The 15,711-nt window shown below is 39.3% G+C and overlaps 1 protein-coding gene across 1 annotated transcript; it reads left to right on the plus strand.

Moving 5' to 3' along the window:
- The first annotated feature begins 2,349 nt into the window (after positions 1 to 2,349).
- Positions 2,350 to 9,491, plus strand: abtb1 (ankyrin repeat and BTB (POZ) domain containing 1). The gene is made up of 12 exons (XM_037684061.1): positions 2,350 to 2,460; positions 3,835 to 3,897; positions 3,969 to 4,024; positions 4,105 to 4,249; positions 4,334 to 4,493; positions 4,597 to 4,642; positions 4,997 to 5,113; positions 5,694 to 5,806; positions 5,889 to 5,987; positions 6,063 to 6,227; positions 6,975 to 7,175; positions 8,676 to 9,491. The coding sequence occupies exons 1-12, from the start codon at positions 2,405 to 2,407 to the stop codon at positions 8,880 to 8,882; spliced, it is 1,428 nt and encodes a 475-aa protein (XP_037539989.1). The 5' UTR covers positions 2,350 to 2,404; the 3' UTR covers positions 8,883 to 9,491.
- Positions 9,492 to 15,711: the final 6,220 nt, after the last annotated feature.

Consider the following 15,711-nt stretch of genomic DNA (forward strand, 5'->3'; position numbering starts at 1 on the left):
ATATATGTTAAGGTATTTTAAACCCTTTTCACACTCTTGCAATATTCTATATAATGTTTCTAAACTCTAAACTCTCTAAAAGTGTCACAAAAATAACAGAATGTCGTGATTTCAGCTCCCTGCCTCCTCTGCTCTTTGCCACCTGCAAGCGTTCTGGGCCACGCCCATTTCTCTGCTCTGCACAAAAATCAGCTGATCAGCTGCAGGAGGAAGTTTATCCTACAGTAAGGGCTGCACAGAGGTGCAGGATGAAGCTTTGTCTGCAGCTCTGGGCTGCACAAAGGAGCAGCAGATACTAAATAATTTAAAACAATTAATTTTAAATAAACATTCCATGCTGATTGTGTGATCTTTTATTGATTTTATCGATTAGTTGTTGAAGCCCTACTTTGCTTGTCTCACGTAGATTCCGAAACGTCCAAATTAAGTGGACACGCTGCTGGGACGTGCCAGAGAATATTCCCTGAGATCTGATCCACCTTGCCAACGAGTCCTAGGTTCCGCAAATGGCCTGCGATTCTCACAAAGCACAACCAATTTACGCTCCAATTCGCTAAGCAATTGAGTCTGGGTACTCGAGACACAAAGCAAACCTTAACACAAGGCGGGCAGCCTGACCAGGGCCAAATTAGCTGCAGCCATCTTCTTTGTATGTTGATAAACCAGGAACCAGACAATTCCAAAACAGCAGGAAACATGTTATCATGAATCCAATTATATAAGCATTTTCAGCAGTTCGGCTTGCCTGAAGCTTGTCTCATTGTTGAGAACATTTTGTCAATTGCATTGAGAGACCAACTGACCAGATCCATAGCAAAATTGCAGTTGGGAAGATAAGATACGTAGAGAGAGGCTCAGAAGCAGTTTCACAGACATCAAATTTGGAAAAGTTTGCAACAAAAGTCTTTCTTTTGAAAATGAAAACAAACAAGTAACAAACTGAAGTCATGAAGAAATGTTCTTTTTTCACAGAGTGGTGTAGATAGATATTTCTCTGTTTATGTCATTTAACCGTTTGTGGAGAACTTATGACAAAAGAGACTATTTCTTTTCCTCACTTTTTTTTTTTTTACACTAACTACTGTGGTCTTAAAAAAATAGAAAAAGGCAGAAGTTTATTGGGGGAAATGGTTCAGTGCACAATGGATGTCTGGAGAGATTATGTGACGGCCGTTTCTGAGTGACATGCATTCAGAAATTGGAACAGATCTGCTGCCACATGTCCTGAATTTTTTTTTTTTTTTTTTTTTTCTTCTGCTATTTCAGAGATGAGAAGGTAAGTTCTCCTTCTCCAGGCAAAAGTCCCACAAAGTTCAGTCAGGTCATCTGCACAGTTTCTTTTTTTTTTTTTTTTTTTTTTGCTGAGACGTTTCGTCCTTCATCCAATGGACGTCATCAAACAGAGGAGCCACAAACAAACTGAGTCCCACAAGCAGCACACTCCCATAGTGGGGAAAAACAGTATACTGGTGATAAGATGGTTTCTGGGCCCATCCTTTCCCCCGTCAACTCCTTTGATGCAGACATGCCAAAGTGGTTCAAAATATCAAAGTTCATGCTCAATAATCCAGGTAAAAATCCAACATTGTTCGGTTTAGTCAGGTCAGTATTAGTAGATTGATTCTCTGTAGTAGAATATTATGATCAGCTGTACCAAATGCAGCACTGAGGTCTAACAGCATAAATACAAATGCACATTTTGCATCAGTGTACAGAAAAGTATTGCTGAAGCATCCGTATCAATGCTTTTCGTAGCAAAAATGAAATACAAAAATGACACACCTTAGCTTTGTTAGTCGTAGCAAGAAGAAATGTGACATCTAAAGCTCTCGTTTGATTGAAGCAATAAAAGAATCCAAGTGAGACCAAACTATATGACAACACCACGGGAAACAAATTTAAATGGCACCTTTAAAAGTTATATTTAGTTTGATTCCAGTGAAACGCTTCCCCAAACGCAACATTGTTTGGCGCATTCATGTTACCTGCGTAAGAATGATGATCCAAAGTTTATCACTAAAACCAGGGAATTACACGTAAGTAAATCGTTGTAAAACTTCTTGTTTTGAAATAAATCAGTCCAATTTAAAACTATAAGCGTTTAAGACATTTTTGAGAATAATTGTGTGGCCAACATCTTCAAAATATATTTTGTACTCTTAGATTTCCGTCTTTTTGTGCGCAAGTGAAGTAAACATACGCTTGTCACGTGACTGAGCCCTTCGGACCAAAACAGCAGAGCCGAAGAATATCAACAAACTGTTCAAGGAGGTGTATGAGCCTGACAACTCGCTCAGCGTCCACGAAACGATTATCTGACTCTCCACCGACTCATCGTCCTCCTCCTGTCCGGTAGACAGGCCGTCTCAATGCATTACAGAGGACCGACAACACCGAGGCCGTCATGGATGCGTACGATTTATTTAGCAGCTGCAGAAAGGGCGACATTTGTAGGGTCAGGTAAATAACGGCGCTGTTTGTTGACGTGCTGTTGGTTTGTGTAAAAGCTAAATGCTCCTGAAACATTTATTTTTGTTAGTTATTATCATTAACTTGAAAAAATAGTTGGCTGAACTTCGCCTACTGTTCTGCTGTGTGGACTGTCAGCTAGCTGCAGGAGCGCACAGCTAGGTTGCTAACAAACATTAGCTTTGATGACCCAGCTGTTTAAGTTACCAAACATTTGTAAGTCAGCTGCTCAGTTTACACGTGTGACTGAACTGTCAGTGTCAAATAAGTCCTGCAAGATGTTCATACTCTGCCCATATATGATAAAGGTTTTAGTTAATGCAATCCAGTATAAAACATCATTTATGTCATGTGCGTATCTAAGGTTTAAATCTCCATGTTGATGAAAGCAAAAGTCCCTGTACTGAGAGGGGTGATATTGGCCCTAAGCTGTGTGGTCATTATGTATTGCAAAAATGCACATGTAAAAGTACATTGCCATGCATTTGTTTTAAATGTATTAAAACATATTAACAGTGTGTGCACTGTAGGGTACAGTGGAAACAGTTCTAGGTAGGCAGGTTCTTGAGCTAGTTGCACATCACTAATAGATAAATAGTTGTGCTGCAGCAAAGACAAAGAGACAAAATGTAAACAAGTTGAAAATTAATGGCTCTGCAAATAAAACTGCAGAAAACCCCCAAAACGATTAAAACTGTGCAAGCAGCAATAATTACGTTTGTGCAAACAATCAAACACTGCAGAAACACATGTACAAAATATTGTTTAAACTGTGGATTTATTGTAATCAGAGGTGATAGATTTTGTTGTTCTGTAATACTGGGGCAGGAACGTTTTCCTGTAACAGGTGCTCCGTCAGCAGAGCTGTGTTAGAAAACGGTTTGAAAGCTCAATCATCCAGGTAGATAAATCACAAAAAAGGTTAAATCTTGTCATCTGGACAGTTGTTTTTTTTTGTAGAAACGTTTCATCTTTCACCCGAAAGACTTAGGTGCTGCATTGTGTGGTGGAGTGGATCATCCTTTATAGACATGATGTGTTTGTTCATTATTCTTTTCTCTGTCACCGCTTTACATTAGTCCAGTCTGGAGCTGATGATAGCTTTTTTATTTTAAGTTTATTTAGTTTGTAGGTGTTTTAGGCTCCACAATTAAAAAACAACAACAAAAAAACCAAAGCTCAGGCTGCATCAGACGGGTGGAACATGCTGCATATGTTGAAAGACCCAAGCTCCCTCAGAAAGTAGAGTCTGCTCAGCTCCTTCTTGTGACCAGCTCGAGTATGAGACGTCCAGTCTGGTGTTATTGTTGGTATCTCCCAGGTAGGTCTGTCACTGTAACCTCTCTCTCTTCATTTCCTTCAAAGATACCTTGTTGAGCAAAGAGATGTGGACCTCAATGTGAGAGATAAATGGGACAGCACCCCTCTGTAAGTACAGTTTGTTAATACTTTTACATCGTTATGTTAAACAGTTGACATACTGACACGTTCTCCTTCAGGTATTATGCCTGTCTATGTGGTCATGAGGAGCTGGTCCAGTACCTGTTGGCTAGTGGTATGAAGTACGTTTTATTGGTTTAATTGACAGCAAATATGTTGCAAGTATTCATTTTTTATGTATTACTTCACTCCTAGGTGCCAAGTGTGAAGCCAACACGTTTGACGGTGAAAGATGTGTGTACGGCTCTCTGAACGACTCCATCCGGCGCCTGCTCAAAGATTATAAGTGTGTCAGTGTCGTTGCCATGCAGAAGAATGACTTTGACTACTTCCTGCACTTGTAAGGCTCCGATGATAGTTTCTTGATTTGGGTTTATGTTTTTTTTTTTCACCTTTAAAGTAAATTTCTGCATTTTACTTTTAGGTTATTGGAACAAGGTCAGCACAGTGACGTCAAGTTCTTGGTTCATGGACAGACTTTTCTGGCCCACCGATGTGTTCTCAGCGCACGCTCCGAGTACTTCACTGAAATGTTTGAAACTAAATGGAAAAGAAAGAGCCTCATCACTCTTAAGCACCCCCTGGTAAAACATGTTGGGTGATTTGGCTGATTGATTCTGTGATAGTTGCTATGTTTAAGAGAATATAGTTTACATGAAAACGATTAAAAGTTGTTTTAATTTTTAGATCAATCCTGCAGCTTTTGGAGCCATTCTGCAATATTTCTATACTGGTGAGTGTGAGCTGAAGCAGCAAGAACTCCAGCTCCCAAACTGTTACAGGAAAGATTTTGTTTTACTTTATTTGTTTATTTTCAGTTAGATACCTTTTAAAAGAAATTGTTAAAACAAACATCTGCATCCCAATTTAATATTTTCAAAGGGTTGCGCTTGTAGAACCTCTACAGTCTGTAAGATATGACACAGTACATGCAAGACAATATAAATAAGTACAAATTCCTGCCTTTTCTAAAGCACAGATGGGGCCACAGTTTGTCCCTTAAGTGTTGTCTTTTGTGTAAAATATACAATTTTAACTTAAAAGTAAATATACTATAAGTTTTAACGTTTTCTTCTTTGTGTTGCAGGTCGAATGGATATAGACATAAATCTGGTGGAGGACAGCATGCGACTCGCTAAGCAGTGCAAAATGACAGCTCTTATAGAAGAGCTGGAGAATAAATGTAAACAAGTTTATGAATTTGGTAAGATACAACTTTCTGTTAACACGTTGCACATTTAGGCACCGTTTGTTTGTTTTCAGTACGACACAACACATTCAGATTATTTCTAAAGTACCAAAAAGTATTTCACTACTAGGCAGCACGGAGGCTCAGTTGGTAAAGTTATTGCTTCTCAGCGAGAAGGTTGCTGGATGAAATCCCAGCCGGGGGGCCGTTCTGGGTGGAGTTTGTATGTTCTTTCCGCACACGTGTGGGTTTTCTCCGGGTACTCCGGTTTCCTCCCACAGACCAAAAACATGCATGTTAGTCTGATTGGTGACTCTAAATTGTCTCTATAGTGTGAGTGAGAGACTGAATGGTTGTTTGTCTCTATGTGTCCCTGTGATGGACTGGAGACCTGTCCAGGGTGTCCCCACCTCTTCCACAGTGATTGCTGAACATGGGCACCATTGACCCCCGTGACCTGAAAAGGAAGAAGCGGGCAGCGATGATGGATGGATTTCACTACCACTGGCCTTTTTTTTTTTTTTTTCCTGGATCCTAGTTTGACTCTGATCCTAACGAGGACTGACTGGTTGTCTCATTTTCTTTCATACCGAAGTGTCAAACAAGCCAGGAACCTGTGTAAAAGTTCTCAGCTTGGAGCCTCACACATGTCAGCTCCAAGAAGAGATGGCTCAGCTGGCAGACTGCGCCCTGCCTACTGAACTACGAGTAAGGACACAGTGGCAGGAAAATCTTTGCTATTAACACAACATCACTGTTATTAAGTGCCTGTCCTGTTGACTGTCCTCAGGTTGGTTTTGGTGAGCTCCCCTTTAACAGAGTCGACCACTTTCCAACTTACCCTGACATCTGCTTCAGAGTGGAGGGTTATGACTTCTTGTGTCATAAGGTATGACACCCTCTTTTCCCGTTCAGCTTCTGGCACAAATGTAACTGTAGGGTTTTACAGTGAGTGTGTTTGCAGGCCTTTTTCTGTGGACGCAGTGATTATTTTAAAGCCTTACTGGAGGACCACTTCAGTGAGGGAGAGCAGCTGCAGTCTCAGCCCAGCACCCCTGTCATAACCTTACACATCTCCCATGAAATCTTCATCCATGTGATGTACTACATCTACACTGATGACACAGAGGTTTGTGAGTTTTACATTTGCGCTTCATTTGTAAAGTTTCTGCGGTAAAAAAAAAAGGTTCTGTTGCAACAAAAAATATAAATTTACAATTCGGCATGAAGTAAAGACACACACTTTATTTAGGAAAGAATTAGCAGCTAATACGTTGACATTTCTGTTCACTCTCTGCAGACTTGATCTTGTTTCGTAGCTTGAAAGAAGACAACTGTTTGCAAAGAAACCCAGATGGTTTATTTTGTTTGTTTCAAACAGCCCTGGTTATAAAATGTTTGGAAAAAATGAGTGCTATCCTTCAAAATATATATATATATATATATATATATATAAAAAAACAAAAAACTTCACAAAACAGTTTTATCTTACTTTGCGTGTGCTATAAAATTATATCAGAGTCAGAGTTTCTTTATTGTCATTTGCACCTCGTGGTACATGTGGTGGAGCGAAATTATATACTTGTAATGTAATGTAATGTAATTATGTATATTTTACCTAGGATAAATTTAATCTAATTAGATTTAGTGCCGTCATATTTTCCACAAACACTAAATACTGCATGCTGTTTTATTTGTGTCTGGTCTTTAAGTATGTAGGCACAAAAACAAAAAAAAAAACGTTTCCAAGCTGATGGTCTTTTTTTTTTCAGATAAAAACGTTGATTGAACAATAAGATTGAATTCAGAGGCCGGTCAGGTTTCTCACTGACTTGTATTCAGGTGGTTCTTGAACGCTCGTCTTTATTCTGTGCAGCTTGTGATGGAGAACGTGTTCGACGTGCTATGCGTGGCTGACATGTACCTGCTGCCGGGGTTGAAGCGCCTCTGCGGGAAGACGCTCGCCAGCACCATATGTGAGGAAAACGTGCTGCACATGTGGAAGACGGCCAAGCTTTTCCGTCTCTCCCGGCTGGAGGATCAGTGCACGGAGTTCATGGCCAAGATCATTGAGCGGGTGGGCGTCTCTTTACGTGTTCAGCTCTGTTGTGACTGAATGATTCTAGATTTTAAAGTTTATTACATGGTTCGTGCTGCGGATGTTCATATTTTTAGTTGGTTGGGTTAGAGCAGTGATTCCCAAATTTTTTAGCTCTTACCAACAAAACATTTGCAGAGACTTGTGCGTCCAACTGTTTCTGGGTAAAGTCTACAAACAATACTATGAAACTATTTAACAATGACCCTCAACAACTATTACTTTTCATTTTCAACCATTTTATGACCACTTTGTCTTTTTAGCTCTTTATAACGGTTAAATATACAAGTAACAACCATAGTTTCAGTAGATTTGTTATTTTTATTGTTTGCCCAAAAAGAAACCACACATAAAGGAAAATATAAAAAAAAAAAAAAAAAAAAGAATATGCAAGAGAGATCATAAAAAAACAAAATGGGCTTACAAGTCCCCCCTTCTAAAAAAAAAAAAATAATAAAAGCTTTATACATAACATTACATCTTATTTTAAACACACACAAATACACACCAAAGCAATAGATAATAGCTCATAATAAATTTAAATTGTCCAAAACTTTTAAAATAATAAATAAAACAATAAATGTGTTAAAAAATTATGCATTTTGTTTCAACTTTCTTTTAAATTCAGATGATGTATATGATTCACCTAGTTGTTTAAACTGTTCCACAACACAACACCTTGATGCATGAATGAAAACTGAGCAGCAGTGGTTCTGCAGAAGGAGAAATATAAATCACACCTCCTCCTTGTAGAGTATGAATGATGATAAGAATAAAAGTCAAAGACATTATGAAAATATTTAGGTAAAGCTAATGGAATACATATGATTTTATACATCAAGATTCCTGTTTGATACTTATTCACATCATAAACCGTAAGAATTTCTAATTTTTTTAAACGGAGGTGTGGTTGGAGCTAAATGTGGAGAGTTGGTGACAATTCTTCCAAAAGATTTTTGAAGTTTATGGATTGACCGAAAGTAGGAAGGATAGGTACTAGCCCAAATTAAATTACAATAAGAAATATAGGGATACATTAAACTATTGTACAAGGTTAATAAAGTACTTGTTTTTAAATAGGGTTTAACCTTTTTTATAATACCTAATGATTTTGAAATCTTCAGGGGGGAGGGTGAGGGGGGAGTTCTTGCACAAAAATGTTAACAAAACACAAACTTTTAAATTTGAGAAATAAGCCACTAGAACGTTTTATGGAAGTGTTGAAAAGAAAAACATGACAACTTGCTTTTGTATTTTATTTGATTTGACCTTTAAGTTAAAGAGGTATTTGTGTATTTACGTCATCACTATGATCCTACAGAGTCTTATTCAGGTTCTGAGGTCATAGCCCAGGATTTTCCTCACTGATTTAGTGAAACCAGATTTTCACAGTTGGAGGCTTGAACTAAGGTTGATGTTCTGGACCTTCTGATCAGACACGCTCAGTTTCTGTGTCTCCATCACACCTGTCTGTCACAGCTGGTGGAGCAGGCCGAGTTCGCGGCGATCATAAAAGAAGACGCTGCATCGCTGGAGGCTCGACAGGAGACGGACTCCGTCCCTCTGGTGGACGACATCCGCTACCATATCGCCAGCAACGTGCAGACGTACAGCGAGATCGAGGAGGCCAATCAGAAACTGGAGGCGCTGGAGGAGCTGCTTTTGAGCATTAATATAGACTGCTGAGGGGGTGGGCTGGTTTAGGCAGATTTGGAGGGAATAGCAAGCCTCTGTAGTGAGATTTAAAAAAAGCATACCTGTATGTTTATTGTTTATCATGCTTATTTTATGGACAGTGTATTCAGATTTGATGTTACTTGTGTACCTGTAGCTGTTTGTGTTAAAGCTTCTTAAAGACGGACATATCACATATCAGAACAAGTGTTTTAGTGCTCTAAAAGTTTAATGACGGGCAGTGAGAATTGTATCATACAAATGAATATCCTCGCATTTCACGTACATGAATCTAGTTTAATCTTTAGTTGTAGCTACTAGAATTAAAAGGATAGTTCAGATTATTGAGGTGAGGTTGCACTCTGTCTTTGAGGTGCAGTAGACGGCAGTCAGCACAACCTCACTTTGAAGAATGGGAGACATTTTTACGAGGGAGTCAAGCTTGTGGTTTGTGAGATTTAAGAGGGAACTTTATTTTACCATCTAAAACAACACACGTTCAATAACTTTTTACTTCTGAGGAGCCATTAGTTTAACTCCTCCATAGGAATTTCTTTAATTTTCAAAACTCAGATTGCTCTGACTGCTGCAGGTAAGATACTGACTACTCTGACATTTTGCACACAAATTCGCTTTAAAGAGTCTGAACTCTCTCTTTAAGTCTGGCTGCCCTTAGAAATCTAGTTTTCCCTGGACTTGTCATGTGAAGCTTCATAAAATTTGATTTTATTGTTTTAAAAAAAGTTTAAGCTACATCTGAAAATCTAAAACTAAAGTCTGTGGTCCCTTTGGTTGTTTCAGGAAATATTCCATCATTTTTATTTCAAACATTACTAAAAATGTTTATTTTATTTTTTTTGTATTTAGATGTATTTTGCATTTGTTCACTTCAGTGTGAGAACAGTGGTGTTCTCCTGTGCTTAGTTTCACTATTAACCCCCTCGTACATGCTCATGCACTTTGCTTTATTCACAAAATGCCCGATGATCTTCCTGCAAACCAACTTTGCCTTATGTGTGCACCCGAGAAAGATTATGTGAGCCAAGCCAGCAGTGTGTTTTGTTTTTCTTGCTGTAATGAAAAATGGAGAATTATTTGCACATAATCTTACCAATAAATGTGGTATTACAAGCACAAATAATATTTGAGTTCTTAATGTGAGTTACATTTACTACTGTAGGACATTTTTTTAATCAGAGCTACAAACTCCAGGATGTTTTCAAGCTTAGTTTCCATCAGGAGTCAGAATAAGTAAATTGCTTGAAGCGCTCATCTTTTGGGCTAACTTTGATTTTTAGCTTTATGCCACAGCTCTTTTTATCATGTTCGATTAGTTCATGTAACTCATAATACCAACATTTCTTCTGAGCACTACTACAGTAATACTGAGTACCACCAGCTGTACTTGTAGTACAATTTCAGAACCATGACTTTTTTTTAAAGCAGAGTTTGGGAATATAGACTTTTTGCATAAGCCTTTGAATTATTGGTTGTTTCCAAGTCTTCATAATAATAACCATTCAATAAGAGACAAATCATCGCTGACTAATTGTTTTTGTTTAAAAAAAAACAAAAAAACTTTGTTTAAAATTTTTTTTTTCATGTACTGGTAAATGTGCTAATACTGTAAACCTTTTGACACCACTGCTCTGATGATCAGTTGCCCCAGTACATTATTTATAAAACTTTTTTATGTGCAGTTGTATGATGTATAAACTTTAAACCTGCCTAAACACAAGAGGTCACAGAGCCCACTCGTGGATTTTGTTTCATCAGTGTAAAGTTGTTGAGGCACCTGAAGATGGCATCATTTCTCATTTTATCTCTGAGCTCAGTTTGCCTGCTGAGTGTCCTCCCAGATAAAATTAACCAGCTCCATTCACAGAAAGTAAACAGTAACATTTTTACTTCGTGTGAATGGAGCTGGTTAATTTCATCCCAAGTCCACCATTATCTGAAGAATGGCAGTAAAATGGTTCCAAATGACGTACGAGGTGATTTAACAAGTGTTGATGTCCATCAGTGCTGTGGTTTAAAATGGGAGCCTACATCATTTTCAGTTCCACACCTCAGAGGTGAGGAAAAAGCTGTTGTCATCTTAATGAAGCAACAAGTTATAAGTACTGCTGCTGGGGCTAATTACAGTCAAACACTTAATTTATTTTAGAAAACAAAAGTTCACTGAATATTTCTATGGTTAAAAACAGACCAAAAAAGCAGTCATTTGCCTGGAGATTAAGTTTAGAACAGCACAACCTCAGAACAGGCCTGGATGACTAGGACTAAGCCCCTCCATTTGCAACTGGGTCCTGGACTTCTTAACAAACATGCCACAGTCAGTGAGGCTCCACAACTTCTCTTCCTCCACCATAACCCTCAGCACTGGCTCCCCTCAGGGATGTGTGCTGAGCCCTCTCCTGTTCACTCTGCTCGCAAATGACTGTGCAGCTACCCATCCAGGCTGTCACATTGTAAAGTTTGCAGATGATACAGTGGTGGTGGGATACATCACAAACAACGAGTCCAGCTACAGGCAGGAGGTGGAACGCCTGGAGAGCTGGTGCAGGAAGAACAACATTCACATCAATATGAAGAAGACAAAGGAGATGGTTGTGGACTTCAGAAGGAACAAACACACCTACCTCACCCGAACATAGAGGATCTGCAGTGGAAGTGGTCTCCAGCTATAAGTACTTGGGTGTTCACCTGAATGACAACCTCAACTGGGGCAACATCACTACCATTCTGATCAAGAAAGCTCATCAGAGACTCCACTTCCTCAGGTGGCTGAGGCGAGCTGGTCTGGGAAGCTCAGTCCTCACCTCCTTCTACAGGTGTGCAGTGGAGAGCATCCTGTGCTCCAGCATCAACATGTGGCATGGAGGCTGCACAGCTGCAGAAAGAAGAGCTTTGCAGAGAGTGGTGAAGGCTGCACAGTTGGAGTTGAAGTCGGCCTCCCCACCATCACATTTACACCTCCAGATGCAGGAAGAGAGCCACCTGCATCATGCGGGACCCCACTCACCCAGCGCACACACTTTTTGCCCCGCTCCCCTCGGGAAGGTGATTGAGGAGGATTAAGTGTAGAACCACTAGACTGAGGAACAGCTTCTACCCTGAGGCTGTTAGACTCATGAATCTCTAACCAGAATAATCACTGTGAAAAATCACATATTGCTGCTGATCTGTTTCATGTTGCTGCTGATCTGTTTCATGTTGATGTGTTCATTCACGCTCATCTACTCACACAGACTCATGTCTGTGCTGCTGCTACTATTGTTATAGTGTATTTGCTATTGCACCATTCTTCCCAGTATTTTTCCTCACCACCTACCACCTCGTGTGGTATTGATCTACACACACATGCACACACACAGCTTCGTCTTTTTTCAGTAACAGTTCTGTATTTTTCCTTTCATTTTTACCCACTGCACCATCAGAAGTCCCTCTTCAAGCTCAAAAAGCATATTTTTTAAAGCAAAGAATCTCCAATTGGTTATGGAAAAAAGTCCAGGCATGTGTTCATAAATAAATGAATAACTTGGAAACTGTGAGTTAAACAAGTCAATTGATGGCTTTTTGGAGACGGGAGCAAATATTTTTAGACAGAAGGTGACCAAACAGTTTCCCCTCCTGCGTTGTGACCTTTCTCTTCCTACGTCTGCTGTACTATATTGTCTTGCCCTTTTTTTCTGTGTCCCACTCCAACCTACCCTTTGTGAGTTATCCAGTTTAAATAGACTTGCTTGATCTGAAAAAAAAAAATGGATCCAGTGTGATCCCTGTTGAAATGTTCAAAGGGCAGTTGTGTCTGTTTATGGGATTTTTATTTTATTGCATTTTTCTGTGAACCTCAGATTTCTTGTAATTGCATTATGTGAATGCTAATAAATGTCTTTGACAATAGAAATAAAAAAGGTGACAAGAGGTGTGGCTGCAGGTATGACAAAAAACAAAATAACTTTGTTTTCCATAAAGCTTAGAAACATTATTTTAGTTCTTATTCACTTGTTGAACCTGCAAACTAACACTTGACAGGATTTTAAACGTCAGACCGCATGGAGGAAATGGACTTTATAGAGAAAATGTTTAGATTTTATTGAAATAGTCCATAAACCAATTATTTCTGCTGATTTTTGACAGGTTTGGTCAAATTTATTGCAGGCAGATAAGCTCTTGACTTTAGTTAAGTGTGTTTATTTAAATTATGTGGGTTTTTTTTTTACGGTGAGCTCGTCTTGAATAGAAGCTCTCAGACTGCAGTCTGGAAAAGTAATGGCATGAAGAATACAGATTCTCTCACTAGTATTGTGACTAAATGTGACAGCAGCCTCACCTTTACTGAGAACTTTGTGCCGTAACTCCTTTTTGCATTCTTTTTTCCTTTGTTTTTACTTTTTATCATTCATAATTTCTTCCATGAAACCAATACAGTCCCTGAAAAGATCAACCTGGAGGAGGCATTTAAGAGAAAAATATGATGTTTAAATCATCGTATTGTGAATTTCTTGTTACATCTGCTGCTAAATTCAAGAAGAGACGTCTTGGAGAGGAAGAGAAAAACAAAACCGCTGCAACAACATGTTGGGGTTCATAATAACATCATCTGCTCTTCTTTTCCAAAGTCTTCCCTCTTTTTATTGTGGTGACCTCTGATGTCTTGGTTCAGCTGTTTATTGTTATCTGCTACATCAGTGACGTGAATATTAACATGCAGAGTGGTGTCACTCCCACCATCTGGTCTCTTGTGTTTTCAACATGCTTATCTCCGTGTTTGTCTTGATGAGGCTCACGTGTTATGTTCATCACATACTGGGGCAGATGGAGAAGGCTGCAGGGGACCCAACATAAAGATGATTACATGAGCTGGGCTGCAACAAAGCAAAGGGGATTTGTTTCAGCTTCCACATTCAGTGTCTTTGCTTTACTTTATTTTTTACAGTGATTTAAAAAAATAGATTTATATGTCATATTGTGGCTGATGAACAAGTTATGCAACAGAACTAGTAAATAAACATTATGCGGCATGACATAATTTATCTTCCTCAGTAGGAACCATCTACTGTACAAAGGTGGATAACATGCTTGGCATTTTAACAACCATCTTGATGTGGGGGGAAAAAGTGCTCCACCTCCACTTTCAGGCCAGTGAGTGACAGCGCCATCACTGAAGGTTCAATGAAGTGGTTATTACGAATGTGTACAATCCAAATTTACACATTCTTTGAATTACTTTTTTAAATGTTTCCACTTCATTTACAGCAACATGTAAAAATATTTTTTGCCTATTAATCCCAGTAGATTGTTTTGACTTTGCCCTTGTTTGATACACACAGTTGAACCAGAGGGCACAATCTGTGCTGCTGTCGTTATCTAATGAATATCTTAATTTGCTGTTCGTTGGAGATCCTCACCTGAGAGAGTGAAACAGAGGCGGAGGGGTGAGCCCAGCAGAGACTGACCTGAAAGGCTTATTCTTGCTCACACCTTACAGGACAGGTTTTAATGGGCAGTTTGAGCAATTAAAACAAATTCTGATGCAATATGCGCTCTAAATGTGCCTTTTATCCTTTCTATACCTGACTGCTCCCTTGTGGAATTGATTAGAGATGTGACATTCATGAAAGATCTGAATCTTTTTAATGGCTCTTTGAAACAAATGATGGGAATTGAGTTGCAGACAGCTAAAGGCTTTTATTTTGTTCTTCCCAGGGGCAGTCCTAGTTTGTTTGGTGCCCTGGGTGAACAAAACCTCCAGACCCCCCCCCCCCCCCCCCCCCAGTCCAAATCATCCATTTCCACCCCACCCCTGGGTGCGTGCGTGGACATGTTTCACCGTGCCATATCATTTAGATTATCATGTACCATCAGAGACACCCCAAAGTTTCTTTGAATATATTACCAAAAACCTGAAATGGAATAAACTAGAATAATACTATAAACCCAGAGTAAGACACATAAATATTGTACACCATAAATTTAAAAGTATACAATGCAAAGACAAAAAAATAAAATAATAATTAAATAAATAAACAAAAAGAAAGTGGGAAAGATTAGTGAGGGTGAAGTTTGTAAAGCTTTAAAAATAATGAAAAACGGGAAGGCAGTAGGACCTGATGACATATCAGTGGAGGTTTGGAAATGTCTTGGAGAGATGGCAGTGAGGTTTTTGACCCAAATATGCAATGACGAGGGGGAGAAAATGTCTCAGGAATGGAGAAGAAGTGTGCTGGTGCCCATTTTTAAGAACAAGGGTGATGTACAAAGTTGTAGCAACTACAGGGGAATTAAGTTGATGAGCCACACAATGAAGATCTGGGAGAGAGTTGTGGAAGCAAGACTTAGATGAGAGGTGAATATTTGTGAGCAGCAATATGGTTTCATGCCAAGAAAGAGCATCACTGATGCCATCTTTGCTTTGAGGATGCTGATGGAGAAGTACAAAGAGGGTCAGAAAGAACTTAATCGTGTCTTTGTAGATTTAGAAAAAGCATATGACAGAGTGCCGAGGGAGGAGGTGTGGTATTGCACGAGGAAATCTGGAGAGGCAGAGAAGTTTGTTAGACTGGTACAGGACGTGTATGAGGACAGCAGGACAGTGGTGAGGTGGAATGTAGGAGTGACAGATAACTTCAAGTTGGAGGTGGGAGTGCATTAAGGATCTTCTCTGAGCCCCTTCTTGCTTGCTCTGGTGATGGACCAACTAACAGATGAGGTCAGGCAGGAATCCCCATGGATGATGATGTTTGCAGATGACATTATGATCTGTGGTGAGAACGGGGAACAGGTGGAAGAGAACTTGGAGAGGTGGAGGTATGCACTTGAAAGAAGAGGAATGAAA

This window comes from Nematolebias whitei, chromosome 11, assembly GCF_014905685.2.
Source record: "Nematolebias whitei isolate Nwh7 chromosome 11, NemWhi1, whole genome shotgun sequence".
Classification (NCBI taxonomy): domain Eukaryota; kingdom Metazoa; phylum Chordata; class Actinopteri; order Cyprinodontiformes; family Rivulidae; genus Nematolebias; species Nematolebias whitei.

Bases quoted from the DNA above. Each gene is read 5' to 3' on its own strand.
- abtb1 (XM_037684061.1), top strand. From the start codon at position 2,405: ATGGATGCGTACGATTTATTTAGCAGCTGCAGAAAGGGCGACATTTGT. The intron at 5,988-6,062 runs GTATGACACCCT...GTGTGTTTGCAG, and splicing joins ATGACTTCTTGTGTCATAAG to GCCTTTTTCTGTGGACGCAG. The intron at 6,228-6,974 runs GTTTGTGAGTTT...TATTCTGTGCAG, and splicing joins TCTACACTGATGACACAGAG to CTTGTGATGGAGAACGTGTT.